The sequence below is a fragment of the Notolabrus celidotus genome, chromosome 3, assembly GCF_009762535.1.
Source record: "Notolabrus celidotus isolate fNotCel1 chromosome 3, fNotCel1.pri, whole genome shotgun sequence".
NCBI classification, from domain to species: Eukaryota; Metazoa; Chordata; class Actinopteri; order Labriformes; family Labridae; genus Notolabrus; species Notolabrus celidotus.
In genome coordinates, this window is record NC_048274.1 from 22,854,360 (window position 1) to 22,882,047 (window position 27,688).

Sequence of the window (27,688 nt, forward strand, 5' to 3'; positions counted from 1 at the left end):
TTAAAATAACACACTCATCGTGGTTTGATTAAATCCATCTTTATCTTTACTGGCCCTGTCATTCATGACTTGATGGGAATATGAAGGTTTACCTTTCCTCGAGAAACTTTGATATTTGGGACAGCCTTCCAGAAGATTCCTTTAAGCTTAGAACTACCTCAAAAAACAGTCAGCAGAAAGGAGTGCAGCACATTTACTCTGCCTGTTGACACTGTGGCAAAAACGTTAGCTTCTGTCTAAGGCTGGTCTTGAGGGTTGGATAATAAATAAATAACAGTTACCAAGCACAGATTTGAGAGCAACCTGATGAGCCTCTCCTTTAAGCAACATTGAAAATTGTCTCCCATCTAAGTTAATAACAAAAGGTCAAGATTTTTTCAGGGATATAGGGAAAAAAATGGTCAAGGACTGATACTGATAATCCCGATTATAGTTCAGCATATTGTTTTCTGTTGTAGCTAAGGAGAGGCTTTTTTTAAGTGGGGTTGTCAGTTGAAGTAGAAGCTGCATGGAAGCTAGGCCTCTTACTGCTGCTAAAAAAAAAGCCAACTTTACATTTGCAAATTCACAAATTTGAATAAATTCTGACCCAAATAAGATTTTTTATTACAACTTGCAAATAATTTAAAGCCTACATCTAATTGAAAACAGTGCAAAGACAAGACCTCAGATATTTCAACTGAAAAAATGAATTGTTTTATACAAAATGCATGCTCAGGTTAAATTTGATTTCAGCAATAAGTTTCAGAAGTACCATTTTGTTATTTCACTTCTTTTTTTTCAACCATCCGGACCAGTTTCTCGGCTTTCAAAGTTAAATGTCTCATTATCCTGATATAGAATTTCAGCTGCTCAACAGTTCAGGGTCTCCTTTGTTGTGATTTTTGCGTCACGACGCACTCTATGTTTTTGATAGGTGTCAAGTTAGAATTGCTGGCAGGCCAGTTTAGGCCCCAGACTCTTCTACTGCAGAGCCGTGCTGTTGTAATGCATGAAAAATGTGGTTTTGCATCTTCTTACTTTATCATACAAGGTCTTCCCTGAAAAGGGCATTGTCTAGATGGCAGCATATGTTGCTCCAAAACCTGTGTTTCTTGTTCAGTTTTAATGGTGCCTTACCAGATGTGTATGGTACCCATGCGGTGGGCACTTCTGCATCCCCTTACCATCAGGGATGCTGGCATTTGAAGTGTGTGCTGATAACAACCCGGATGGCCCCTCCCCTCTTTAGATCCAAGGATGTCCAAATTTGATCCGTCAGACCACGGGAAGGTTTTCCACATCGCTTCAGGTTATCTAAAATGGGCTCAGGCCTGAAAGGTTGCTAGTGTTTCTGGATCCTAATGATATATGCTTTCCTCTTTGTGGATGCAGTGACACACGTGTTCACAGACAAATGTTTTTAGATGCGAGTATATGCAGTGATTTCCACCAAGTGTCTGTTTTTGTTGCAGTGCTGCCGGAGGGTCTGCCATCCAATATTGGTTTTGGGCCTCGTCCCTTTTGTACAGAGATGTCTCCTTATTCTCTAAATCTTTTAATGAAATGTCATAGTTGATGAAATTCTCCAAATCTTTGCAGTTTTACAATCAGGGACATTATTGTTAAATGTTTAAACTATTTCATCTCCCCATCTCTCACAGAGTGGTAAGCCTCGTCCCATCTTTACTTCAGAGAGAGTCAGACTCTGGAGTGCCCTTTTTATACCCAGTCATGTTACTTATCTGTTTCAATGTGACTGTCTCTCCTGCAGTTTTCAAAAAATGCAAACCTTCCCTGGAGTTTGGAGGTCATCCCAATAATACATAAACTACAGAGGTAAAGTTTGCCAATGCTTTCCATTGATATAAATCTAAAAGTCTTTGCAGTACCACTTATTTGCAGGGAGGTCAGAGGTTAAGTCATGTTACAGAACAACACTTCAAGGACTTGAACAATGCATGGCAGTCTTGATGAAGAACGGCCAGGTGCCAACCGGAACCATTGATCACCATTTCAATCAATTTCACTTATATGTGCCCAAATTTATGAAGCTCCACAGATCAATTATTGAAACTAAAACTGCTTGACTGTTTTAAAATATGAAATTAAAAAAATCATGTTTTTAACAATGAAATATCAATGACCTTATACACAGTTGCTATGAGATGAGAGAACTATTTTAAAGTTCTTCTTTTATGAAAGCTAATCTAAATTCTGACAGAGCTGTAATTGTTGGGTTGAGTTATTGTTTGTCAAAGCTCTTTTTCTGTCTTTTGCCTTTCATGTCTCCCCTCCCGACACCTTCTCCTTCCTCTATCTGTTGTTTGGTCTCCTCTTGTCACTCCACTGCAATCATCTTTGCAGGGGGGCTTGTCATCTGTATCTACTCATATCCTACCTTCCCTCTTGCTCTGAGCACTACTGCACTTAAATGTCAGGGCTGATGAGCCGGTCACACCCACCTGACACATCAGCTCAGCGCCTGCTAAAAGCTTTTATGGACCAGAGTGTGAGCCCGGTGGTTGATATAAATTAAAGTGTTTTCTACTTTTCTTTTTTTTTTTTAGGGATTATGGCTCTAAAGGGACAACTTCTGATATGAGATGGAGGAAGAGAGTGCGAGGGGGAAGGTGATAGAGAGATGATTGGTTGCCATCTAGTGGCTTTGTCAGGAACTCACTGTCCCATTATATCACTGCAAGAAATGATTTTGCACTTCAAACTCATTAAAGACAAAGCAGATAAAAAAGATTATAACCATCTTCATAACTATAAATCATCTTCAACTGATTTTGATGCATACAGGGTTATCATTTTCAACAGTCTAACTTCACAGCCATATCATTTGTGTAATTATGTTGTGATACGTCTGTACTTCGTGTTGGAGGAATAACTTTTTCCCAGTGTTCTTCAGCATCTGACAGGGAATTATTTTATGCATTGAGAGAAAATGTGTCAATGTTTGGAAAAAGTGTCTTTGGGGTGCTACACCGTGTCTTGAGATAACCTTAAATAGATTTATTTTTAAACTTTACATGCATGCCAAGCATGGTATGTCCCATCGCAGTCTCAAATGTTGTATTTGTAAAACAGAAGTTTGAAGATGGATTAGTTTGTTTCATGTAAATGCCTTTCAGTGTTGCATTTTTTTCTTGTTGGTGTGTCTGTTGAGAACTATATATACAATAATTGATTCACTTCTCCTATTCAAATCAAAACTCAAAACCCATCTGTTCAATTCTGCATTCTCTGTTTAACTTCACTGCCTCATTTTAATTTGGTGTTACTTCGCTTGTTGTTTTTATTTATTTTATTGTGTTGTTTTTATTGTGTTTTATCCTCTCTGTAAAGTGTCCTTGAGTGCTTGGAAAGGCACTTTCAATAAAATGTATGTATTATTATTATTATTATTATCATTATTATTGTTATTATTAATATTTTAGCTGCTTTATTGCCGCCTCATGCCTGCTAATCCTTTATCAATTGTACTCAAACTTTTTTTCAGAGATGTCATTGTGACAAGTCTCAGCGTGGATGATAATTACTCATGATCTAATTCTTCCTTGAATTCACTGCTTCAGTTTCAGGGTCCTGTGGCTGTACTCACAAAGCTTCCGAGCATAATGAGTTGCTCCTAGTGATGAAATTCTAAGAAAGCTACTAGAATCCTGTCATTTCTAAGAATTTCCCCTTAAAAAGATGAAAGCTATTCACAAAACATCTCAGCACTTAAGAGAGCTTGTGAGGTGAAAAACTGGAGTAGTGAGGAGGACTTTTATGAAGCTAAGGAGTTTCTCAAGTAGAGGACAAAGTAGAGGAGAAACCTAGAGATAGACACTGAATGACAGCAAGGTAATTACAGGCTTTAGTGATCATGTTTGCACACAAAGGCAATGCAACAACACAATATCTCCAGAAAGAAAATTGACTGAAATATTAAGGTATTCATCTACAGATAATGCAACAATTTAATTTTCTTCTTGTGACAGGTGAGCCTCGTGTAGGGAGGTTTGTTATTAACAAAACCAAGAGAGTGCAGATTAACATTGACAGCAACAAGCTGCACTAAATCTTTAAACAGCTGCATTAGAGGTGTTTATTCAACATGAGACATCACACTGCTATCAATGAATTTAAAGAGAGACAGAACAGCAGACATTACTTTATATCTGATCATCTACAAAAAAGGTGCAGAGCGAGTAAGCCAACAGATCACACACTAGTTTACTGATCTTAGATGCCGATTACATACTGGTAACAAAAATGTGGAAATGGTCTGAGTGCCCAGATATATAAGGCCTTTGTGTTGGAAACACTGCGTTGACTAAGAGGCTACTGCAAAAGTGCAAATGTGTTTTAAAGCTGTTTTTAGGCTCTTTACTTTTAAAGTTTGGCTTACAATGTATTCAACTGAGACATTCATTACATTGAATGGTAATGAAACAATATCTGATCAGTTTCTATGAGCAGGCAGAACGGTTTCACCATACTCGCTATGCCTGTTATCACAAAGAGATCTTTCTTTCATAAAACATTTTCTATTATCTGCTTAAGATAAAAGTTGTCCCTACTTGCTCAAAGTTGCTCTAAGAATGTTCCTAGATTATTCATAGACTAGGACTCCTTGCCAAGAGTGTTTAAGATAAGTTAGAAACTCAGAATGTTTGTGAATATGAGCATGGGTATTTTGTGAAGATGGTGCAGTCACTTTATCATGACTTACTGAGACACAGAGCAGTTATACATATCTTTTTATTCTTGTCCTAGGTCTAATATCTGCTTTTAAAAAAGATGTTATCCAAGGTGTGTAGGTCTGTTTTTTTTGCTTCCATAAATCACTAACAGAACGTCAGCTGTAAAATCATTTACTGCCTAAAATACCTTTGCATAACATGTTGGTTCATAAATGAAGTTAAGGTGTTAACTTAGATTCGGGAGCAGGACCACGCCTAAACCACACCCTCAATCACCTGACAAGCCTTCTTAAACATAGCCAGCCTACTCCAACTGCTTGTCTGTGATTCTTCAACCCACCCTCCCTCACCTTACTCTACTGCACTTAACCTATTTCCTTGTCCTCTCCTACTCAACTCGTGCTCGCTCCTTCTATGCCCTGTCTACTTCCAGGTACAACCTGGGTCAAGATCAGCTCCGACAGGATAACGCTGAGACGGAACCCCCATCCTGAGTCTCCTTCTGCTGGGCACACCACGCACAACTAATTCATTAAATGTTCAATTTATATCCTTGTGTGGCGCGGTCCTTGCTAGTGAAATGAGATTAAAAACTCAATTGTCTGTTGTTTCCAGTCTTTTCCTTTATTTGTAAAACTTTGGCTTTCTCGCCAATAATTTTCTTGATTGGCCAGGTATAGACAGTATGTACACTCTGAGCAATGGATGCACAACACAATATAATATTTACAATCTCAATATATTATCTGCAAACACAATATATACAGTCTCACAGCTTATCTAAAGTTGTGCAACACCATTTATAAACAATCTAATCTCTTTAATGGTGGCTCAGCAGGACAGTATGTACAATCTAAATCCATTAACAATATTTACAGCGATACTACTCACATATACTACACAATATCTACAACCTTATATGCATGAGCCCCAGCTCCTCTTTGAGTAGTTGTGTATTGCATCACAACAAATATGGTCTGGTTAAGGAAAACATATTTACAGGCTTACTGTAACGCTGATACAGTGCTAACTGATGATTGTGCGTCTTAATAATAGAGCATCGTAATCTACAATTCTACTGGTAAACTGTACAACACAATGTGTGCTACTCATATCTACAAATCGCCCTGTTCAGCCTTACCTCGTATTCGCGATTATACAACTTCTCAGAGACCACCAGGGCAGCAGCAATAGACAGTATGTACAATCCTCTGACACAGTGCTTCTTTAACATCTCATCTTTCAGACACTAACAGCAAACAGGAGCCTACTGCAACCACTGGACACAAGCACACGCAGGAAAATGGGCAATCACACTTACAGTACAGAGTTCCTTATACAAACTAGTCAATCCAATGAACATTTTGAATAGTCACGAAAAAACGAGAAAAAGGTTCAACATAGTTACCTTCATAGCTCACTGAGTAATACATTTAACAATAAGCTTTGTAAGAGTCAAAGGCGGAGTTTATGGAAGACAGCAATACATACAGTAAAATGATTAACCATATTATCAACAGTAAGACTTAATGGCATTATTAATGTAAGTCCCTTTGGTATTTACATTTACACTTTTAACATGCAAAACTCTGCCGACTTCAGATGCTGGATTCAAGGAAACATTAAAATCTGAATGACATCGCCCCACTTACATAGATGCCTATATCTAATGTTAGATCTAAAAGTCATGAAAGTGGAAGACAGAAGACTTTTGATTGTTTATGAACTCCTGGTACATGTATGTGCTTCACATGTAAGTGCACCAATAATTTGGCATGTTGACTTTGGTGACAAGATACATTTCTCAAGCTGCTGAAGCTATGATACAGATCAAAGTTGAAAACATCTGGTATGTTAGCACTGGACAGCTCTTGCTGTACTCTGACATGCATGGCAAGACTAATAATAATCCATGTGTTTTAGTTAAATATAAGTTATCAGATCAGTTTAATTCCTTCTAATATTATTGCCATGATCAAACTAGAAAGTATTGTCTCAGTGCCAGGTTGAAAGTTATAGCTAGATGACTGATTTATACAAGTATTTATTTTTTAATAAAGAGTTAGTAATGACACTTCTGTAGAGTAAAATCAAACCCTCCGTGTTGAGGATCAATGTAAGGCTCATAAAAGTTTAGTTTGAGTTTGTTAAAATGTACAGTCACATACTGAATTTTAGATCCTACAGCATAGGATTCATTTCACATGTTTTTTTTCTATTGAGTCAACTGAAACTGATCCTGAAGTCAGTGTTACACTTTGAAACAAGGTTTGTGCTTGTGCAAAAGTCCAGATCTTTAATCATGTAGGTGTGTATTTCATATATTTTCACTTGGATAGGTGAGGCTGCTCCTTCTCTTTAGTGTCTGACTCAACTTTGGGACTCTCCAACTTCTTCATCCCTCTCCGCTGAGCCAGGCTGGAGGACTGAACCGGCTCCAGGACAGGAGCAGGAGCACAACGCTTTAGAGCTGAGTAAGTGGCACACAGTGCCCCCTGGTGGAAAAAAGAGAGAATATATCAGATGATGTCAACACAAGACTAATGTGTCCAAAAATGTAATTACTGGCAGACAGCACCACCAGATGGACAGAATGTGAAACACTTTTTTTGGCATTTTATTTCTGATTGATAACCTAAACACATCAACACACATCTCTTACAATTAGGATGCAAACACATGAAAAACATATAGTGTCTAAGGATAACATGTATTTTGACTGATATTATTCCAGTGATGTGTTCTTTAATCACACAGGTCTGACCTTAACGGTAAGTGAATCTTTTCTGGTTAGAGCTTTGTCAGAGAGCTGGTCTCTGTCCACAATCCAGGGATGACGAAGAACCTAAAGAGAGTCATACAGTGACATAAATATGTTACAGAAAGTTATCGTAGAGTCAGCAGTGATTGCTGTCATGATTTTAAGTGATTCTGTGTGGGTGAAATAATGTAGGGGTATAATGGATATATGTATTTGGTGTCAAATGATTTCCTCTATTTTTGCTCTGCATACATGCGTTACACTTTTTTTTTTTACTCATGTTACAATATTTCAAGTGTAGATGATCAGTGCTGATGTATGAACTACTAACACAAAGAATAATACTGTGGGGCACCTATGACCAAATAAAGCATACAAAGTTATATTATAGACTAAGAGTACCTGGGGGGCGGTCAGGCGCTGGTGAGGGTCCACATGGAGCATTTTGATCACGATGTCCTGAAGAAATATGAAGAAAAATAGTGATATGAGATGATATATTAAGACACAAATGGATTTCAGAAACACAAAGGTTTTATTTGCATGTCATATCAAGGTTCTAAATATATATATATATGTAATATAGTAACCTTGGCAGCATCTGACACCAGGTCCCAGTTCCCTCCTGTGGTGATGAATTTACCGCTGCCAATTTTAGCCAGAATTTCCTCAGCTATGTCTTCAGAGCTGTTGGCAAACGGACTGTAACTAAACAATAAAAAGAAAAAATTACTCAGAGCAATTCAACATAGCATGAATCAGACAATACACTAGCGGAGCTCTCTGAAAACTAATAATAAAACTGCTAGTATCATTTAATCTAGAGACAATAAAACCCAATGAACAGAAAGTAAAAGGCAATAACCCCCGATGTTACAGGTCTAAAATATATGGCCTATTACTAGTATTGTTATTTCACCAGGGGAGTGTATTTAAAGTGCATCCTGTTTAGAGCAGCAGGGAGAGCTTTAGATAGTTTACTCATTTACTGGAGAGAGCTGAACCATACTTAAACACTCTGTAAGTGTTGATAGTTTTAAATGCTCTTGGATGATGAACTGACCCAGCTATCATGGTGTAGAGCAGGATCCCCAGGCTCCAGATGTCACAGGCTGCATCATAACCCTGCTTCCTCAGAACCTGAACACACACACACACACACACACACACACGCACGCACACGCACGCACACGCACACGCACACACACACACACACACACACACACACACACACACACACGCATAGAAGTAATTTAAACAGTGCATGGTGGGACTGGTTTCTTGTTTATGTTGTTTTGAAAGTCATGTCATGACTTCTAGAAAGATATCAGAGATTTGTTCCTATGACTACCTCAGGTGCCATGAACGTAGCTGTGTAACAGGGGATCATCAGTAAGCCATTCTCAGCTCTGAGCTGTTTGGAAAAACCAAAATCACATATTCTGATGCTTTCTGGGAGGCCACTGTCATCAGAGTAGTGAATGTTACTCGGCTTCAGGTCTCGATGCACAACCTGTAAAGAAAAAACAGGTAAATAAAAACAAATGTGGCAAAGTTAATTAAACAAGAGCCACAAGTGATAATTTATTTGGGGTTGTCTCAGTGGGCTCTGTCTTACCCCCTGTGAGTGTAGATATTCTACAGTCTTGGTCAGAGTGCAGACGATGTCTGATGCATCTCTCTCGGTGAAAATTGGCACAGTCAGAGCTCTGTCCAGCAGCTCCTCTCCTCTCATTAAATCCTGAACCAGGTACACAAACTGGCCGTCGTCAAACACCTGATGGTGAAAAACATACACACACACACAAGTCATTAATAACTGTTTTCAAGATGATATAAAAGTTCTGTATGTTTATGTCCATGGTAGGAGTGTTTCTCTTACATCTTTCAGGGTAACGATGTTTGTATGCTGTCCATATCTTAACAGAATCTCAATCTCTTCTGATGGATCCTTTTTCACTCTCTCAATAATCTGACAAAAAACCCCCAAAAAACAGGATACCGTATTAGTTGCAACTTCTGAATCTCTACATACAGTAGACACGACAAGAAGGCTACTGCATATGTGTAGCCTTTCCACACAGTGCATCACTCACATGACTTAAAAAAAGACTGTAAATACTTAACATGCAAATTTAAAAACCACACACTGTTACAGGGTAATGCTGATATCTAGTGATGGAGGGGTAAAGTCTCGTGCTACTCTGGGGCTTTCTTTCTATTTGTGCTGAAAGAGATTTGAGTTTTCAAATATCGCAAACACAGTGACATCTGGTGGCTGTAAAACGTATGGCAGCCCTCTTTATGACAGTCTGAAGCACCAATACATTTTGCCGCTTTGATAACACACAGGCGTCTGAGAATTATTTGTTACATATGAAGTCTCAGAAGCCTGTGTGTTATGAAATGGAACTGTATACTTTTCTCTGATGCACAGCACTGCAGTTAATATTCATACTTTAGTACAATATGTTGCAATTACATTCACCATACACCTTGCATTGTAACAAAGCCCTAATGTTTGATACTTTTTTAAAGCAAAACATAACAGAGTATTTTTGGTGCAGTTGTTTGAGTTCATTTGGGGTTAAAATCTTTAGCTTAATGACTAATATTAGTGTGATGGCTCTCAAAGCCAGCTGTGATGGAGTTAAGTCTGACAGACAGATATGGTTTTAATTTGTTGATTATTTTTATTACATTTGAAAGTGGTATCAGATTCAGGTAAAATCATTTTGTCCTTTTAGAGTAAAAGGCTTTTTCTCTTAGTAATCGCTTCTCTTCTTATCTCATAAATGTGCCGATCACACAGTTTTGTCACACTTTCTAATCTGAATAAAGCACTTTTTGAAATACCAGTTGCGTTTCAAGCTTCAAACATCAGCTGCCACGTTACATTTCATGTTTGATGCAGACTCTGACAGTTTATATTCAAACAGTGCTGTTCACCCTGATAATACAAGCTTTGGTATTATCAGCCCATCTCTACTGACATCTTAAAACCTTGGCATTTTTTCATATTGGGGGTCTTAACATCTGCTAGTTACAGCAATTTGGGAATTGCTTTAGTAGGTTGCAGTGAAACAGGATTTAATGGATGTAATGTAATCCTTTTGAGCAAATGTACCCAACCAAAGTACTCCCACTAAATGCTTTGTCTACTGACACACTCAGATTATTATTTTCAGTCTGACACACTACAAAAAAGGTTCCTCCAGAGAAAGATGTGTCAGTTTAAACCAGAAACAGCTGTTTGATTACTATATGCACAGTCACTAGAATCCATTAACAGAAGCAGTTAATTTCTTCCCTGCAGAGCATGAGATTTAACAGTTAACGCCTGTCTTGATTAATTGAGTTGCTGGTGTTATTGAGTATTACACACATAATGTGTTGGATCTTACTTAGCAATTTAAAACACCAAAAAATGAAGAAAGAGATAAATCAGCTAACAAATCAAGGCACGGATAGATTAGAAACTATGGCACTCTGCAAAATAAATGTAATGTTTTAAAAATGGAGTCTGATGGCATTCGAAACCCTATCTTTTTCAGAATCTGTTCTAGAATAATGTTAGCACTTAGTAAGAAACAATCTGAACGAGTCAGTGGCAAAAGGAGCACTTTGAGTAGTCATGATTTAATCAGGAACATTGACTCTAAAAAAATACACTGCAGCTTTTACAGGCTGTTTTCTGGCTGAAAACCGGAGAAATCTAATCAAGCAGTTCAAAAACTTCTTGTGTCGAGTAGTTGTGGGAGCCAATTCCTTAGTTGAAAGTTATATTTAATAATTTAATTATATTTTGGAAATATCTGTGTGTCTGTGTGTGTGTGGTGTGGTGTGTTCACTAATGGTTGTGATCCCGCAGGTCCGAGTGCTTAAGAGTAAGGTGCTGCAGTCTAGTGGTGTGGCTGACTGAAGGGCACAGTCTTTAGACCTTGCGGACCTTGAGGACCTTGCAGATAGTCTTTGTTGAAAATCAAGCATTGGCCATGGTTTTTGTTTATGTTTCATTTCTTTGATCACAAATAAAATCCCAATTTATATTTTTGAACCACTTCCTCTGGACATTCCCCCTTTTTTCTCAAGCAACAGAAGCGTCTAGGAAAACAGTCAGCCCAGGAGTGATTCACGCACAAAGGGGAAAAACAAAAGGATACCGTGGACACTACAGTAGTCATTGCAACCCTTAAATCTGTGAATAAGTTCTGGTAAAAGGTCTTTTGTCTTCTACCTTCACTGAATACTCCACAGCAGTAACTCTGTGCAGACATCTCTTGCAGACAGAAGTCATCGTCTGTCCGACTTCCTCCTTGAGTTCATAAACGTCATTAAAGGCCACATCACCACGGATATGCTGTGGAGAACAAAAACACACACTCCTTTCCCATAAATCTGTCACAGTCAGATGTGTCAGAGTCATGTGTAACTTGAGAGACAGTAATTGCTTTTTCTTAGCAGTCATCTGTAGTCATGTAGTTGACTTTGATTTATGAGGCTAATGTTTGGAAAAGTAAGCTGATTAAAGAGCCAGTCTCTTAATTACTCAAACAGTTAACTTATGAATAAAACACATCTCATCTGATCAGTCTGATGTCCATTATCGTTTTAGATGTGATGAAAGAATATGAGCTGCTTGCTTAAAGACATTTACCTCTGCAATAGGGCTGATGTTGCTCAACTCCTGACGAGAAGGTGCTACTGTAGCAACACTGGATTCTGGATTCTGATTTTGGGCAACAAAGCTGAAACCACGAAACAGCTGGTGTGTGTTTGCGCTGGGCGGGATGCCAGGAGAATCTGGATTGGGAAAGGCAGATACAAAAATGTTGCAATACTAACACTGTTCATTCTTACATTTAAGTCCAAATGCATCATCATATAGAACAAACACTGGATATATTTACTCAGATATTGGATTCATCTTATTTCATGCAAACACACATTTGTTGAAGTACAAACTATGTATGAGTGTGTTTTGTGTGTGTAAGTTACCAGTGGGTGTTCTTGAGGTAAACTCAGGGTCAAAATGGAAAGTGTCTTCAGGTCTTCCCACAGTGGGTTTGAATGGAGGCCTCATTTCCTTCTTGTACAATCTCTACAGAAAACAACAACATCAAAGATTGTATCAGTGTGTCAGAAACATCAGCTTCAACCATAAACAGACACATTGTGTGGCAAATTCACATCAGATGAATGAAAGACTGAAATCCCTGCTTGTAGTTACACGTACAAAATGTCAACAGAACTCTTATCTCTTTCCATTAAGCTGTTGTTTCTTCATCTGTACAGGCCCAACGTTAACATGACATTTTTGGGTCTACAACACTCAAATTAACCCTCCTGTTATGTTTGTTTCTCTGGTACAGCAATAATGTTTCTGGGTCAATTTGACCCAGGGCATATTCAATTATCCAAAAGTTTCAGAACCCAAAAAAATCCCAATACACATTTTTTTAAATATATTTTTCAACTCCATTACATTACTACCCATTTAAATCAAGCTTTAGTCCATTGGTGTTCTTTAATTCTCACAGGTCATGGTTCAATGAGGATAACTCACTCATTTTTACATTATAATTAATATCAAAACTTTTTTTTTTATGTACATTGGAAAAATAAATACAATAGTTTTACATGACATAGATTTTTGTTTATTTTGTTTTACATTTTTATTTATTTTTATTTTTTATGAAGCGATGTTGATAAATTAACAAGAGACACTTCTTCTGTCACATGCTGCCCAGATTGTTATGCTGCATTTAGCTGGTTTGGAAAGCATATATTGCCTAAAGTAGACTTTAAAAGGGGTCAGTTTGACCCGTAACATAACAGGAGGGTTAAATAACTGTTTCACTAAAAGGCCTGTCATACATCCCAAACCACTGATTCTAAATCTATTCATTTTTTTACCTGCACCACGAATTAATCTGCAATTTAAACTTGGAGGACAAAAAACAGAACCAATAATAAGAAGAGAGGAATAAAAGGAGTATGAATACCCACATCACATTCAAATGAATGTTTTTCATCGACTCAAAGATAAAGAAAATGATCTCTGTATAAAAGATGTGATGTGACTTTATGATATTTTTTTTTATAATATATTCTTGCATTGTTAACCAGAACAGATAAACTAGTATGCTCATGCCCTGTTTTTTCACCTAAATGTATAACTCAGTATGGCCAGCAGGTGTCACCCTTGCAAAGGTAGTCATTTCCTATTTCCAGCAGTCTGGATAGCTCTCACATCAAATAACATTTACCGCAGCATTTACATAACTGGACGAAGATCTTTTTTCATGTATGGAGAGATTGTTAGAGGCTGCAGTCTTTATTTCAGTCAGGTTTTATAAGAGAATCTCCTCAAAGATTAGAAAATGTGCAGAGTGCACTGAGAAATAGTCAAAATTTTCTGGGACAGCAGAGGAAGCATTTTGCCAGATTTAATTAGCAGCATGTGGAGGTGGACATTCGCCTTTTATTGATAGCTTGTCAATTCAAACCATTTAAACACCTTCTGTTAGAGTCAAAATGTGCTGCTGAGCAAGTAGTACTGTAAGGACAAGTATCAATGAGAGCCAGTGGAAATGGGCTGAGATTAGTGGGCATGCAAAGCAAATGAAATTGGATTTTGGTGTGAGTAGTAAAATTATAGAGCCATTACTCACAACAATGGATAAACAAATGTCACAAGACTTTTTTTAATCTTTGAAACAAACCAAAAGATGAACAGCCTGACATCAAGTGATTTGAAAGATTTTGTTCTTCAATTAATAACAATAAATGTGGGATTTCTTAGCTGAATTTCTAAGTTAAACCTACATTTTAGGGAATCGACCGCCGTATGCATACCTCACATATGATCTTCATTATTATTAAAATATGCTGCAGTACACCAATAAAGTGTTATTCTACTTCAAAGCAATAAATCATCGACTTGTTCTGACTTTAATCCTCTGTGTACGATAACAAAACATCTCCTCCTGAGTCCAGTCCTTAAATCTATGTGACAGAGTTTCTTCTTTATTTTCATTTATTCAGGCTGCAAGAATAACTCTTAAGTTTGCCAGAAGCAAAGGGAATTTCAGAGTGAGATGTTGTGATGTTTGACAGGCTACTTCAAATCAAAGCTGTAGGCAGGAGTACTCTCTGTTGAAAAACTTATCAAATGAATGCAGCCCATGTAACAGGAGTAAATGTCAAGGTTAGATTATGATAGCACAGGTAATGTGTGTAACCAGAACAGTTGTGCATGAGCAAATTTTCTGTGAGAAAGGCTATTATAGATAAGAGGATTAATTACAATTAAGTTGGGCAGCAGGGAAAGGATTTTACCCCTAAGAACAATCTCATGCTGAGGATGTTTAATGAGTCATGATTGTGCGCAGTGTATTTTTAATGACATAAAAACAACTACTACAGTCCCCTCATTGGGATTCAGATCAACTTAACCCAGAGTAGTACCCTAAATAATTTATCTCAGAAGTACAACTTCAGGGAAACAATTAAACTGTCAAAGAATAAGGAGAGAAAGGTTTTCTGGGAGATATATCCTCAAGGGAAAAAGGAAATCAAAATACATGAGGCAGGTGATAAATGAATCACAGTCTGTGTATGTGTGTTCTCGTGAGCGTGTGTACTCAACTTGGTGTGCATACTAGGATGGGATTTATAATAAGGAATGTCTCCCACAACTTTTGTAACTTGAGTTATTTGCTTACAAGCATACATCTGTTTCTGCAGCTGAGTCTGTGGCCACTGTCCAGCACAAAGATTACTCCTTGAATGATGCAGAGTTCAGGATATAAATTGTACTCACAGTCCAGTCTATCGATGCAAAGAAGCGATGTCTTTTTATTTCCTCCACTCCATCTGGTCCGGCTCCTATCAGTCACACAGAATGAGACAAATTGAAACAATCAGTCTTTTTTATGTTCTGCCAGATTCTTAATGGACTTCCATATGGTCTGGCTGCCTGGACATTGCAGATATAAATGGTATTGTTTAACATTATTGGCTTAATGAGAAGAGACTGTGAGAGCTTTGACAATTGTGTTATAGCTCCAGGCTTGCTTCTGTTAAAGTAACATTTCTACAGGCCTGTCTTTTTATTTCCCTACATCGGGATGAGGTTTGATAGCATTAGCGCTCATAGTCTGTCTCAGTGGAGCACTATGTGTCTTTTTTAATTTGCATCCCTCCAGGTTCATATGCATTACCAAGTCGATTAGCAGGGTTCCTCTTGAAGAGTGCTCTCAACAAGCTCTGCACTTCAGGACTCAGGAACTGTGGCATTCCCAGCTTTGCCCTGCTCAAAACGAGACAAGAAACCGATTTATATCCACTTATTAATTTCCCTTCTAAGGTCACATGTTCAGCTTTTGTGTATTCAGGACAAGAGGAACATTCTAGGACTAATAACATATGTGGGATATATTAAAACACCAGGAAATTACTTGCTTTTAGAGCAATATGATAAGGAAAGCAGTTACTCAAGTAAAGCTTGGAAACCAACACTCAACAGCATTCTAACAACCTAGAAAAACAAATGTTGCGTTGGTCAGACAAAACAACTAAAAGCAAGACACAATGAAACATCAAAAATGTGAGAAAAAATATGAACTGTGTTGTATGATTTCTCTTCAGATATCAGCACTTTGAGCCCAAAAATACTAAACTTAGAGAATACCAAAAACAAAAAATGTTGAAGTATTAACTGGTCTTACTTTAGGATAAGCGCCATTGTTTCTTTCCGATCTTTCCCTTGGAACGGTAATGATCCTGTCAACATCTCAAACTGGAAAACAGATGGTTAAAAATGTCAGAAACAAAGGCAGGTGATCAATAAAATAACACAAGCAGAGCGTTTTATTCTCAGTGCATGTTGAGTTATTGGTCTTTGAGAAACAGCACATCTCATTGTGAGCATGTTAGAATATATCCTGAATGTTGCTCGTGAACACGCATCATTAATACTGTGATGTTATGAATAAGAACACAGAAATGTGCAGTAATGAAAATGTGTCAAGACTGACAGTAATTGATATCTATGATCTTGATCAACCTCAGTGATTTCTAAGAACAACTTTAAGGAAATGTTTATTGACATTCAGATCACTGCAACACTCCAAACCAGACAAACTGCCTGATTAATGATCAGAAATTAGTGGATCATGATGCATTTAAAAATAATCCAATGACTGCTAAATACTGAAAGCTGTCCTAGATAGATTGTTCCTGTAAAATGGTGTTGTTTCTCAGTATTTATTCCTTGCAATTGTGTTTTGTTCAATTTGTTCTTTTACTCTTTTATGACTATCTCCTTCTTGCATTTCTGTTGACACTGACTTGTCAAGTTTTGAGTGTTGTGACTGTTAGCGTTTGTCTATTTGTTACTGTTACTGTTTATTTGACTAGCTGGTGGGCTGCAAATAAAATTGCCCTTCTGGGATCAATACAGTTCTGTGAATCTGAATCCTAATCTGTAAAAAGTGTTAACATTGAAAATTGTCTGTGTTGATGAATGTATCAAATGTCCTCTCAAGTCATGTCAAGAAACCACATCACTGCTTTAAGATTCAGATGTTGCCCTAAAATAAAGAAAAAGGCTCCTTATGCAACTGTCCAGTCCATCCAAAGTCCGCAGAGACTATTTTGAGAAGCTGTTTCTTGTTTGTTTTAATGCTTTCTATTATTAGCCAAGGTCAGACAGGGCTAAAACCTTCCCTTTTTGCCCCTGTTAAGCTGCCCGCCATCAATGAATGTTAACCTCCTTCTTGGTGTTTGCAAGATAAGCCACCAGCCAAACAAAACAAGCAAAATCCAACAGATGCATGATCACTGGAGGTGACAGAACCTTATCAGCCAGATATGGTAATGCAGCAGCTTTACTGCCAGAAGAAAGACAAATTCAAAACTAGTACACTGGCTCATTATCCAAGAGCTGAGTCCTTGGCGCAGTAAAAGTAAATGAATGCCTGCTGCTTTTGAAGGCATAATCAGACAAAACTAACAAGTCAGTAGAGAGAGGGACTATGTTCTCAGAGTGAAGATCAAATGTGTAGATAAATGGGGAAAAAAGCTGTCGGAAAAGATTCTTAACAGCAGACATCTCTTACCATGAGTACCCCGAATGACCACCAATCAGCACTCTGTGTATGTCCTCTTCTGTTAACAACCTCTGGAGCCATGTACTCAATTGTTCCACAGAAGGAATACGCTCTCTTATCATGGTCTATAGCTTCCTTACTTAATCCAAAGTCTGAAACAGAAAGAAGTTGGATGAAGGTTAAGAAGAAGGATTGACATGAGGTAAAATATCTAGAGACAGAAAAAAAAGTGTCTGCACTAACCCGTTATCTTAATGTGCCCTTCTTCGTCCAATAAAATACTGTTGAGAAAAGTAAGCATTAGATTCAGCTTCAGTTCATAACAAAACAAAATAAACTAAAATGGAGCCTTTCTATTAAAGTACTTTTCAGGTTTGAGGTCCCGGTAGATGATCCCCAGGCTGTGGAGATGGTCCAAGGCCAGTGCTAACTCTGCCAGGTAAAACTTCACATCCTCTTCTGTAAACATTACCTGCAACAATAAAAGAGTTTTCATGAATTCACCTGGAATTATAAGATAAAAACATAAGAGAAAATCACAGGATGGGAAAAATATCTGCAAAAAATTACTTATTACCACTTATTCCTCATAAACATGAGGTATGCTCCTGCTCATCCATATTACAATTGAAAGAGTTAAGACTTAAGGAAAAATTACTTTAAACTCAACCCTTGAGAAATACATATATACTTATCTTTATTAATTTATGAACTTCACCTTATTCAAAGAAATAATGCTCATGTTTATGTTGATAATTATGGTTATAGGTCACTTGGTGACACAAGCTGTATTCAGGACTCCTCTGACAGTAACCTTCACTGCCTTGTGTTGTTACTTAGTTGTTTAATAAACTTCCTGTTTAAGAAAAATAGCCTCATGTTGCTGACGGATTGGCTCAGACTCTTGTGTCCCAGAGGGAAAACTAAATAAAATAGCACCATTGTTTCAAAACCTGTTACAGCCAAACAATGCGCTCAACCAACATACTCGTGAAGTCTCAATAGCAGGTTTACAGAGTCCTTGCAGCCATGGTGTTACACCACCCACAATAAACCTTGGAAAAGTAAAGACTTGAAAAAGCTTTTTTTTCATAGTGGATATTAAAGGTAAAGAGCGAGGGATCCATGAGGCGCAAACCAACCTCCTTAGACAGACGAGTGAAAAGGTCTCCCCCTCTGAGAAAGTCCAGGATGAGATAGAGCTTTCCCTCCGTCTGGAAGGCTGCACACACACATAAACACACACATGAATACACTGTATGAGTTTCACAGCACATATTGAAGCTACAGACGAGAAAAGTTGCACAGTATGGATACGGGTGTGGGGCAATATTAGCATTATTGCAGAAGTTAACATATTCAGTGCTGTATTCCTTTTTTCCCCTGTGTTTCCTATCATAGGAAGAGGCTCAAAACAGGCATATCAATGTTCATGTAAACTGAGTCATAGTGAAACAAGAGGGTTGCTATGAAAGTGTCATGTTTGCCCTGTGGCATTCAGTCTCCAAAGGACTTCCCTAAAAAGCTGTACGGCCTTGTTGGTCATGTACCGTAAGTGTTGTTCAACCCTTCCTCTCAGCTTCGCTTTGAAAGAAACCTATTTTCTAATGATTTCAATAAGACAGATATTTATAACAACATCTCAACCAAGCCCATCACACAGTCAGACTCACCATAGTGCAGTTTAACTATAAAAGGATGGTTCACTTCTGCCAGAATGTCTCTCTCCATCTTAGACCGCACACGATCCCGGACTGAAAAGGACAAAGTGGGGGAAGTATTTGTTTAAAGCATAGCACCCTGTTATTTATAACTGCATCATGACAACCCTCTAATACCATGAGTAGGTTCTCTGTAGAATGAAACAGCATTAACTTAATTAAAAAATGTTGCTTAAATTAGATTGATTCAGCTGCTGGTGTAGAGGAAACAGTACCGTTTGTGTTACTGCAGCATCTGTCTCCTTGACAGTTTGAAACCATAACTATTTAAATTCCAGAGGTGCAGGTTAAGAGGATTAAGGATTGTACAAAGACACTAAATCAGCACATGGCATCTCAACCTGTTTTTTCACGGTACATCCTCGTTTACAATAATCCCATTTGACGCGAAAACAGTTCATCTGTTTCACAAGTACAAAATAAACTCTTTTACCCATAATCCTCCTGAATGTAGGACAATCTGAGACAATCAGATACCTCTCATCTCTTCTGTGCATAACAAATTTTGATGCTAAAAAAGTAACCAATCAGCTAATGCTGTCATTGCAGCTTATTGTGTATTGTGTTGTGATTGAGTATTTGATTCCAGTTTGGATGCAGGTTGCACCACAGTATCAACAGTACACATACTTTATCCACCATCAAAAAAGCACCCAGTCTCTGCCGGTGGAAACAAAACATAGAAACAAACATTTTTGAGGCCGTTGAGACAACTAAAACTGTATTCTAGCGTATTAATAGTTAGTAGTAGTAGTCATTTTTACCTTTCAGTGTTGCTTTCTTCAGGACCTTCATGGCATACAGCTGTCCTCTGTCTGCTCCTCTGATCTTTCTCACCAGGAAAACCTGGAATCATCATCAAACATCATAATAATCATCACCCCTTGAATAGCATCAGTTTAAATCAAAACCATAGTTACAGGTTTAAAATCCAAGAAATCCAGTTGTTGTTGGTAAGAAACAAGTTGCAGGAATTTATTTGAATACATTACACAGAGGAGGTCTTAGTGGTTGACCTTTACCCTAATCCCACATGACCTATTCCATAACTAGTCTGTACTAACAACAAACAAGTCCTTGAGTTGCCATCCCAGAGTTAGGAGCTTGAAACTCCAGGAACATGATGTTCTCTTACAATATGATACAACAACCTCATCAAATAATGTAACCATGGGTCAACAGCAGTAATATAATCATACATGTCAGATTAAACACCCAAATAATTAGTTCTTAACTTTTAATGTACGTACATTTCATTGAAAAATCCAATAGAGATTTACTTCAGGTTGAAAGCAGGCCTTTCTTTCAGAGCTTTTAGAGTACTTCCACAGAGTGATGTCATAGATTATCTGAATAGTCTCCCGATTTCCCCTAAGAACCGTTTTGAGCGCATGCGCACCTGTTGCTACATTTTTGTCTCAAATGCTACACCTGTATGCTACGCCCAAACTAACACTAAACTGAGGTGAGTGCAGTTACCATCACTTTAATTAAATAGTTACAAATATGCTGCCTTGCGATAAGACACGCATCAGTTTCTATGTGCACGAAGACGACAAATAGCGCGATTTTACAGCTGAAGGCTACCTGTCCTCGTGCTTGCCTAAAGCTTTGTGAAATGTAGTCACGTGAACATTTGCTGTGGTTTCAATTCTGCGCCTTGCATATCTCTATCTCTAAAACACTTATGATTCATCGGCCTTGAAAAATTGGATAAAGTATTATCTTTGGCATGACTTTGCAAAACAGCATATTCAGATTGAAGTCAAAACAGATTATTTAAGATAAGATAAGATAAGATAAACTTTATTGTCCTGGGGGGAAATTTGTCGTGGACATAAGTGCAGTGCTGCTCACAAACAATACATTCATTCATCATACCAATACACAATAACATGCCCACTGTCAAGATAAGAAACCATGTCACTGTGGCATACCAATGACACAACAAATACCAATAATACAATAAATAACTATAAGATACCAATGTGGCTGTAAAAAGCAATATGATATTAACATTAATACAGAGTAAGTGAACCCTCATACTCATATCTGCTCGCTCTGAACCGTCTTCCAGAGGGCAGTAATTGATATTCTGAAAAAAATTACATGAGAAGAGTCCTTCAAGATTTTTTGTGCCTGATTGACAACAGTATTTCCAAAGATATTTTGAAGGGACAGGTCATTTACCATCACTTTCATGGCACATTTAAAAAAAAAAATCAATCTTAGATTTACATGGAACAGATAGAGAGCCAAACCAAGCTGCCATCCCATATCTGATCACACTTCCCCATTTATTGGGGAAGAAAAACTTCAAACTTCAAAAGGAATATAACAAAGCAGAAAACAATTGAGCTGGACTCAAGAGGAACTAACTAACTCAGTTAAGAACTATTTTTGTCACAACACAATGGGTCATTATTTCACCTAATTGTTTATTGTTCTGTTACTCTTTGGTAAACATCAAGGCATCTATTTCAATTATCTGGGATTAATGTTTACTACATGCTTAATCAAAATTAAGGTCACATATTTATGGCAAAGGAGCTGAAATGAACACCATGGTATCACCAACTGTTTTGTTGACTAATGTTTTGAAGCCTCAAAGGTTCAGTTTGTAGAAAAGGGAACATTCACAGATATCTTGCGGTTAGATTCTATTGAACGCTCCCTTGCTCACCACTCCATTTGGTAAATGTACGGTGGCCTTCTAGGATAAAAAGCTCCTATGATGCATGGTAAGTACTCCTCCATTTGTGAAGTTTTTTACCATCAAAAACATCTTTAGAAATTATTTTGAGAAAAACAATCTGTATGTTTTTCATATTCCAAAATGGCCACTAATTAAATACTTATGGTATTTAATATATGGGATATATTTAATATATAACCACTCACTTGAGATAGAAAAGGCTCATTCTACGATGATAAAAACAAAATGATTTTTGTATTCAGGTAATTATACAATAATTTAAACTTACAAATATTACACCACATTTCTTCCTAGTCTTTTGTGCTGAATGCCACTAAACCCCACATATTGCATCTTTAAGATTCATTTACAAACACACTGTTTGAAGTAGACTTAAAACAAGCTATTCTGCAACCAGCATCACCCTCCTGGCCATACAGAAATTCAGGTTTGAGGCACTTCCTTATAGACATATCTCTGAAACCACAAGACCATGTACAGCATTCACAACCTTTTATCGGATTAACTTCAGTTTCACATCCCCTTTTCCGCTGACAGTCTTCTATCACAGTTTTATGAAATTAAAACTGGTGGTTGTGCTGCCAGTTACATCCTTTGAATACAGCTCAGCAACTTTCCACGTACTTGTCTCTCTTATTATGACTCCATCACTTCCTTATTTAAAAACAATAGAGGAAGAAAAAACAGACAATGCCAACTTTAGCTTAAAGTAATTGGATGCCCAATCTGCTGTCAGCATTGGGTATCGTCTCAAGGATTATCCTTTGGGTTGTTTTCAATGCTCACCTCTTTTCTTCATTTATAGCACCAATTTAATAAACAAGAGTGCACTTACTTTAGGCCATACGCTGTAGGTGTTTAGTCAAGATATTCTGGTGAAACTGTTGTACTTAAAATGTATAACAAATCAAAGTGTTATGATAATGAAAATAGAGACTGAATGCAGCTGAAGAAATGCTGCCCCTCTGCATCAGCTCTCCTTAGTGATGACCTACTGGGCCAGCTGGGCAAGTGAGGACAGCCTGCATCTAGCTGTCAGCATTGGCTAAGTGTCAAGGCTTATCTTTTGGATGGTCGAGTCAACACTCATCTCTTGAGTTTCCTTATGATCCCTGTCCCAGCAACCACATCGAGTAGATTTGAAAGAACCTGCTTTTTGTGATGTTTTTGTATAAGGTTGGTTTAAAGTGCTCAGTTTTAAGATGTTACAGTAATACACATGTATCTTTTACCTTTCCATAGGAGCCTTGTCCCAGCACTTTGAGCAGCTGGAACTGAGAGGGGTCTGCTTTCTCACAGCCCTCCTTAACATGATGGCTGATGTCAATCTCCTTCAGTATGCTGTCCTCCTGAGGAAAGAGAGACACGTTATCTCAAAAAGTGAGACATGACTAAGACTAAGCAAATGACATTTCACAACATTTCAGCTGTACAAGTATTCTCTGTAAAACATACATAGAGATAAAACAACCTTAGAAAAATCTCTTTATTACTTATAGGTAGGGATGGCCCGATCAGTTTTTTTTGGCCCCCTATCCGATTTTTTAATATTGAATATTTGCTGATACAGAGTCCCGATCCGATACTTGTGTTTGCCTAGATAATAGTTGCACAAGAGATAAGAGAGTTGAGCTGCTCAGTGTTCTTTTTCCTATAACAAAAATAAGTAATTAAAACAATAACTAAAATATGTCTTATATTTATTCCATTTCACTTAATCCAGCTAGCATTGTTGTAAAACTCCTAATCTGATTTACAAGCTCTGCTGTATGAGACCTACAAAACTGTTGTGCTTCATTCGAGCACACTTAAATCCGAGGCTGCTCTGAATGAAACTCTCACGAGACAGTGCGTGATCCACAATGGCAGCAGGCTGAGAGACGGAGAACGTAAATATTGGGAGTGACAGCGAGATCGAAACACGCCCGGTTTCATGACACTAGCTACGTAGCAGCATGCCGGTACAGAGAATGGCAGCTGCCAGTAGCCACGAAGTTGCTAATACTAATGTAACAGACTGTCCTGTGTTTGGTTTATGTTTTCATCTTTTTGAACCATATGTCCCTGGAGAGTTACCGTAGGGTGGGTAGAGCATATGCTTTTTCTGTTATGTGTCTGGCAGTGCACATGTGAGTTCTACCATAAAATGTAAATCACGGCTTGAATTCTACATCAATTTATTATTTTCTCATTATGTATACACAGGCTGTTTTCGAAACTGCCTACTACACTAGCAGTACGTACTGATTTGGCCAAAATTCAGAATGTAGTAAGTAGTATGTGACAAAGAGCAAAATCTGCAGTAGGCCAAAACTCCCTGGATGTCTACTGATTCGGAAAAAAATCTCAGTATGGGTCTATGGTATGGGTGCATCTCAAAGCTCTAAACTGCAGGCTCCTCGCTCCTCGGCCGAACCGGAAGTAGTTACTGACGCGCCATTTTAACTTGCGTCCCAAAGCTCTAAACGTTGCTGGAGGAGAGAGGAGGAAGGAGACTGATCGGAGGAGGGATAATCGAGGAAACACGAGAGCAGACTTTGCAGAAGTCTTTTCTCTGACAGACACGCTCCCGTATCGAATATCACTCACTGATTGGATGCTGCAGCGGCTCGGACTTAACCGAAACTTAACAGCATGTTAAACAGGTAAACACAGAGACAGAGCTCTGTTACTCTTTATATTGATCAGAGTTATTACGGTGAACATGTCTGCAGACACAAACAGCTGTTAAAGCCGCCATCACAAACCGACGTCGCTTCATGTGACGCTCCGGAGGAGAGGACGTCTCATTTCTCCAAATACAAATCTCCTTGTTTCCTCTCTCCTCTTGTTTCATTTCCTCACATCTCTGGTGGGCGGGAATAAGACGTGAGGAAATGACGCAAGGATGGACGTTTAGAGCTTTGAGATGCACCCCATGTATCGGACCAATCTGCCTCACGTACTGTTTCCCACAATGCACAGCACTTGTTCTGCTTTTTCTTTTTTTCTACTTTTTGACGGGGGGAACTCCGTTTTTATGTGCTGTGAATGTTATTAAATTCCATATAAACCACTTCCTAGCTTTTTAAATCATGAGTGGATGCTAAAGAAGTAGTTTCGCTATCAGCTCGGCCGTTGTTTACTTCCGCTTTCCGAAATTGGAAATTCAGAATACTGAATTACACTCACGCATCAGCCTTAATCTGCAAATTGGGTTCAGTGACAGTGGATGTAAATGATCAAATGATAGTTGAGATCGGTATCGGGACATCCCTACTCATATGAATAAATACATAAAGACCCTGGATATTTACGTCCCTTTATGTTGTTGCTTGGGGGCTATTGGCTGAGGTCACAGGTAGTGAAATAGTAAGAGCTTTCTATTTAAGTCTGTTTTGTCCATTCAGTGAAGCAAATGAGAAACTGACAACCTCAGGCACAGTCAGTGTGACAAAACATTGTAATTCTTTAAAACATCACTTTCAAACAAGTGAAAACACCAACAGAAATACACCAAACTGTATACTAGTTTTATGATAGACTGAAAAATCACGTTACACCATAGCATTAAAGTTATTATGGCAAAGTCAATATGGAGATTATAAAGGTTAGATCTGCTTCTGATGTGATAACAAATTACTTTATCCTATTTCTGCAGTGTTATTAAGACTGCATCTTTGTTTCCCCTTGGTGTACCCTCATCAAAAACATGCAGCTAAGCAAGTTATTAGCTGTCAAATTTAGCCTTTGAGAATTATAATTATTCTTCCAGCCATAACAATAATCTATCAAAAAGTGTTACAAAGCAGTTTCCCTTGTATCAGGATTTTTAAAAGTTGAGGGTCAGAAATATATTTCATTTGTGTAAATAAAGTGATGAAAGTGTCTTGAATGATCGAACCCTTCTGGCATTTAATTTTGATAAAAGAGATAAATACATTTTTTAGTTTAAATCTAAAGTTAAAATCCTAGTTTAGTCTGAATCCTAAAGGAAATGTTGAACCACAGAGATCTGCAGGTTCATCTGAGGTGAAGAGGAAACAAACCTGACAGCATATCAGCTTCTAACCTGACAGCATAACAGCAGTGCAGCTCTTAGCTCCACAAAGCACAATCACTGTTGTCCAAAGTTATCGTCTCAACAAGATTTTCTATCCCAATGCTTTGCCTCAATTTTCACAGAGTTTTTGCAAATATAAAAAACAATTTGAGGCTCAAATTCTGCTATGTGAAACTGTCAAATTATAGTTAGCACATCATTTAAGTTAGGTAAAATATGATGCAAAGACCCTAAAGAGAAAACACATGAACATAATAGTAATATGAGAAAGCTGTACTTAGCACTAAGCATGTAATTATGGATTTCATACATTTAAACTGTGAAGTCAAAGCTTTCTTTGTATAGTTTTTTAGCACCTATCAGCTGCTGTGATGTCACTGGTTGAGGTGTTGCATGAGGTGTGACTTGCTTGAAAGTTTCAACCTACAAATAATTAAGCATGAGAAGTTTGTGTAAAGTGCATTATTGCTTTTTGACTTTTGGAAACAGGGCAGCTGAAGAGGCCCCAGTCAAGGCCTTGGTTCTAGCCTCTGGGATGCTGACCCTGAAACCTGACCTTACCATGAAGCAGGGTGGAAGTGAAAAGAGGACTCCCAAACATGGGACATCAAAGCATTTCAACACATACTGACCATCAGCCAAGCAGGTAAACAAACACAAGCAGACAGATATTTTCCAGCCTGGAAGACCAACAGTCACACAAACAGGTAGATGGTCTGACATGTTGTTTCTTCCCCAATCACAACAACAGAAGACCAAAAGAGGTGGGGGAGCTGCTTCTATTTATATCCCAAACATACAGGTAGATGTGCTGCAAACAGCACTCTGCCCCCCTCTCCTCCCTGCCGGCTTGTTTGGGCTAAAAATAGACTTCCACTGCTGTGGCCGTCCACTGAATCAATCTGTCTGCATCCATTTATCCATCAACCTGCCTGCCTGGCTCCTTGTTTGCCTGTTAGCATTTCTGTCTGTCTGTCTACATTCCCATTTATCCCATGTCTCTTTCTCTCTTAGTCAAAACACTGAGTCTCTTTGCCCTTCTGTTTTCTGGACTCTTGACAGGCAGGCAGGCAGGCAGAGCAACAGCTGTAACGATGCTGCAATGACTCCTGAACCCCTGACAAAATGTCACACATGCCACCCACACCCATCCACGTGTGCACAAAGACTGTCCTCACATCCTCTTCTACTGATGATATCAGACTGCTTCATTTTTGTTCTTTCATTACTCCAATATTTGCACAAACACATGGTGCAACACTGATGCAACCCCCCCAACCCCCAAGATTACACATGTGTTAATGTGTAGTTAGTAGAAGTTTGTTCGGCTCCTGTATGTGTGCCTATACAGTGTGACTAACCTCTAGTTGACAGAAGCCTGTGTTGTTCTTGTTCCTTGCTGCCTTGTTCTTCAGGTAGATAGAAAACCATCTCCGTACTGTGAATTTTCGCGTGCTGGTATCCATGGCAATGGGCAGACTTGTGCATCTATCCCATAATGATGAACATCTCCCTACAGGAGGTCCTAAGGTGGAGACGTGCAGACAGAGCTTCTTTTCCTTTGCGGTAATCTATTTGTCCTGCAGTTTGTCCATTAGCCCATCTTCAATGCGGTCCTGGCTTTTTAGCTTCTCCATCATTTACATTCGCTGCTTGT

General features: G+C 38.2%; 2 protein-coding genes across 3 annotated transcripts in view; one reads left to right on the forward strand and one right to left on the reverse strand.

Annotated features, from left to right (window-relative positions):
- Positions 1–5,287: 5,287 nt before the first annotated feature.
- LOC117810279 (ribosomal protein S6 kinase alpha-2-like) lies at positions 5,288–27,497 on the reverse strand. Of its 2 annotated transcripts, XM_034680030.1 has the most exons (22): positions 27,393–27,497; positions 23,222–23,338; positions 20,038–20,119; positions 19,226–19,306; positions 18,695–18,774; positions 17,918–18,024; positions 17,796–17,833; positions 17,562–17,704; positions 16,170–16,240; positions 15,663–15,751; positions 15,263–15,327; positions 12,436–12,538; positions 12,095–12,240; positions 11,675–11,797; positions 9,320–9,409; positions 9,056–9,214; positions 8,789–8,950; positions 8,501–8,577; positions 8,028–8,145; positions 7,840–7,896; positions 7,441–7,521; positions 5,288–7,171 (listed from the first exon to the last, which is right to left on the reverse strand). In XM_034680030.1, the coding sequence occupies exons 1-22, from the start codon at positions 27,495–27,497 to the stop codon at positions 7,004–7,006; spliced, it is 2,262 nt and encodes a 753-aa protein (XP_034535921.1). In that variant the 3' UTR covers positions 5,288–7,003. The 2 variants fall into 2 exon arrangements, with proteins under 2 accessions (XP_034535921.1, XP_034535920.1); XM_034680029.1 differs by lacking the exon at positions 27,393–27,497 and having other exon boundaries at positions 15,663–15,754; positions 23,222–23,350.
- The window catches only part of myom2b (myomesin 2b), a 51,432-nt gene continuing 44,321 nt past the window's right edge, over positions 20,578–27,688 (forward strand). Inside the window, 3 exon segments of the mRNA XM_034680027.1 lie at positions 20,578–20,738; positions 23,232–23,369; positions 26,521–26,677. Of these exon segments, the coding sequence (XP_034535918.1) occupies positions 26,631–26,677 (47 nt within the window). The 5' untranslated portion in view covers positions 20,578–20,738; positions 23,232–23,369; positions 26,521–26,630.

Excerpts from the sequence above, each read along its gene's own strand:
- LOC117810279 (XM_034680030.1), bottom strand. The coding sequence starts at position 27,497 with ATGGATACCAGCACGCGAAAATTCACAGTACGGAGATGGTTTTCTATC. Across the intron at positions 9,215-9,319 it reads ACATCGTTACCCTGAAAGAT|GTGTTTGACGACGGCCAGTT; the intron begins GTAAGAGAAACA and ends TTTCACCATCAG. Across the intron at positions 7,897-8,027 it reads TGGTGTCAGATGCTGCCAAG|GACATCGTGATCAAAATGCT; the intron begins GTTACTATATTA and ends ATATTTCTTCAG.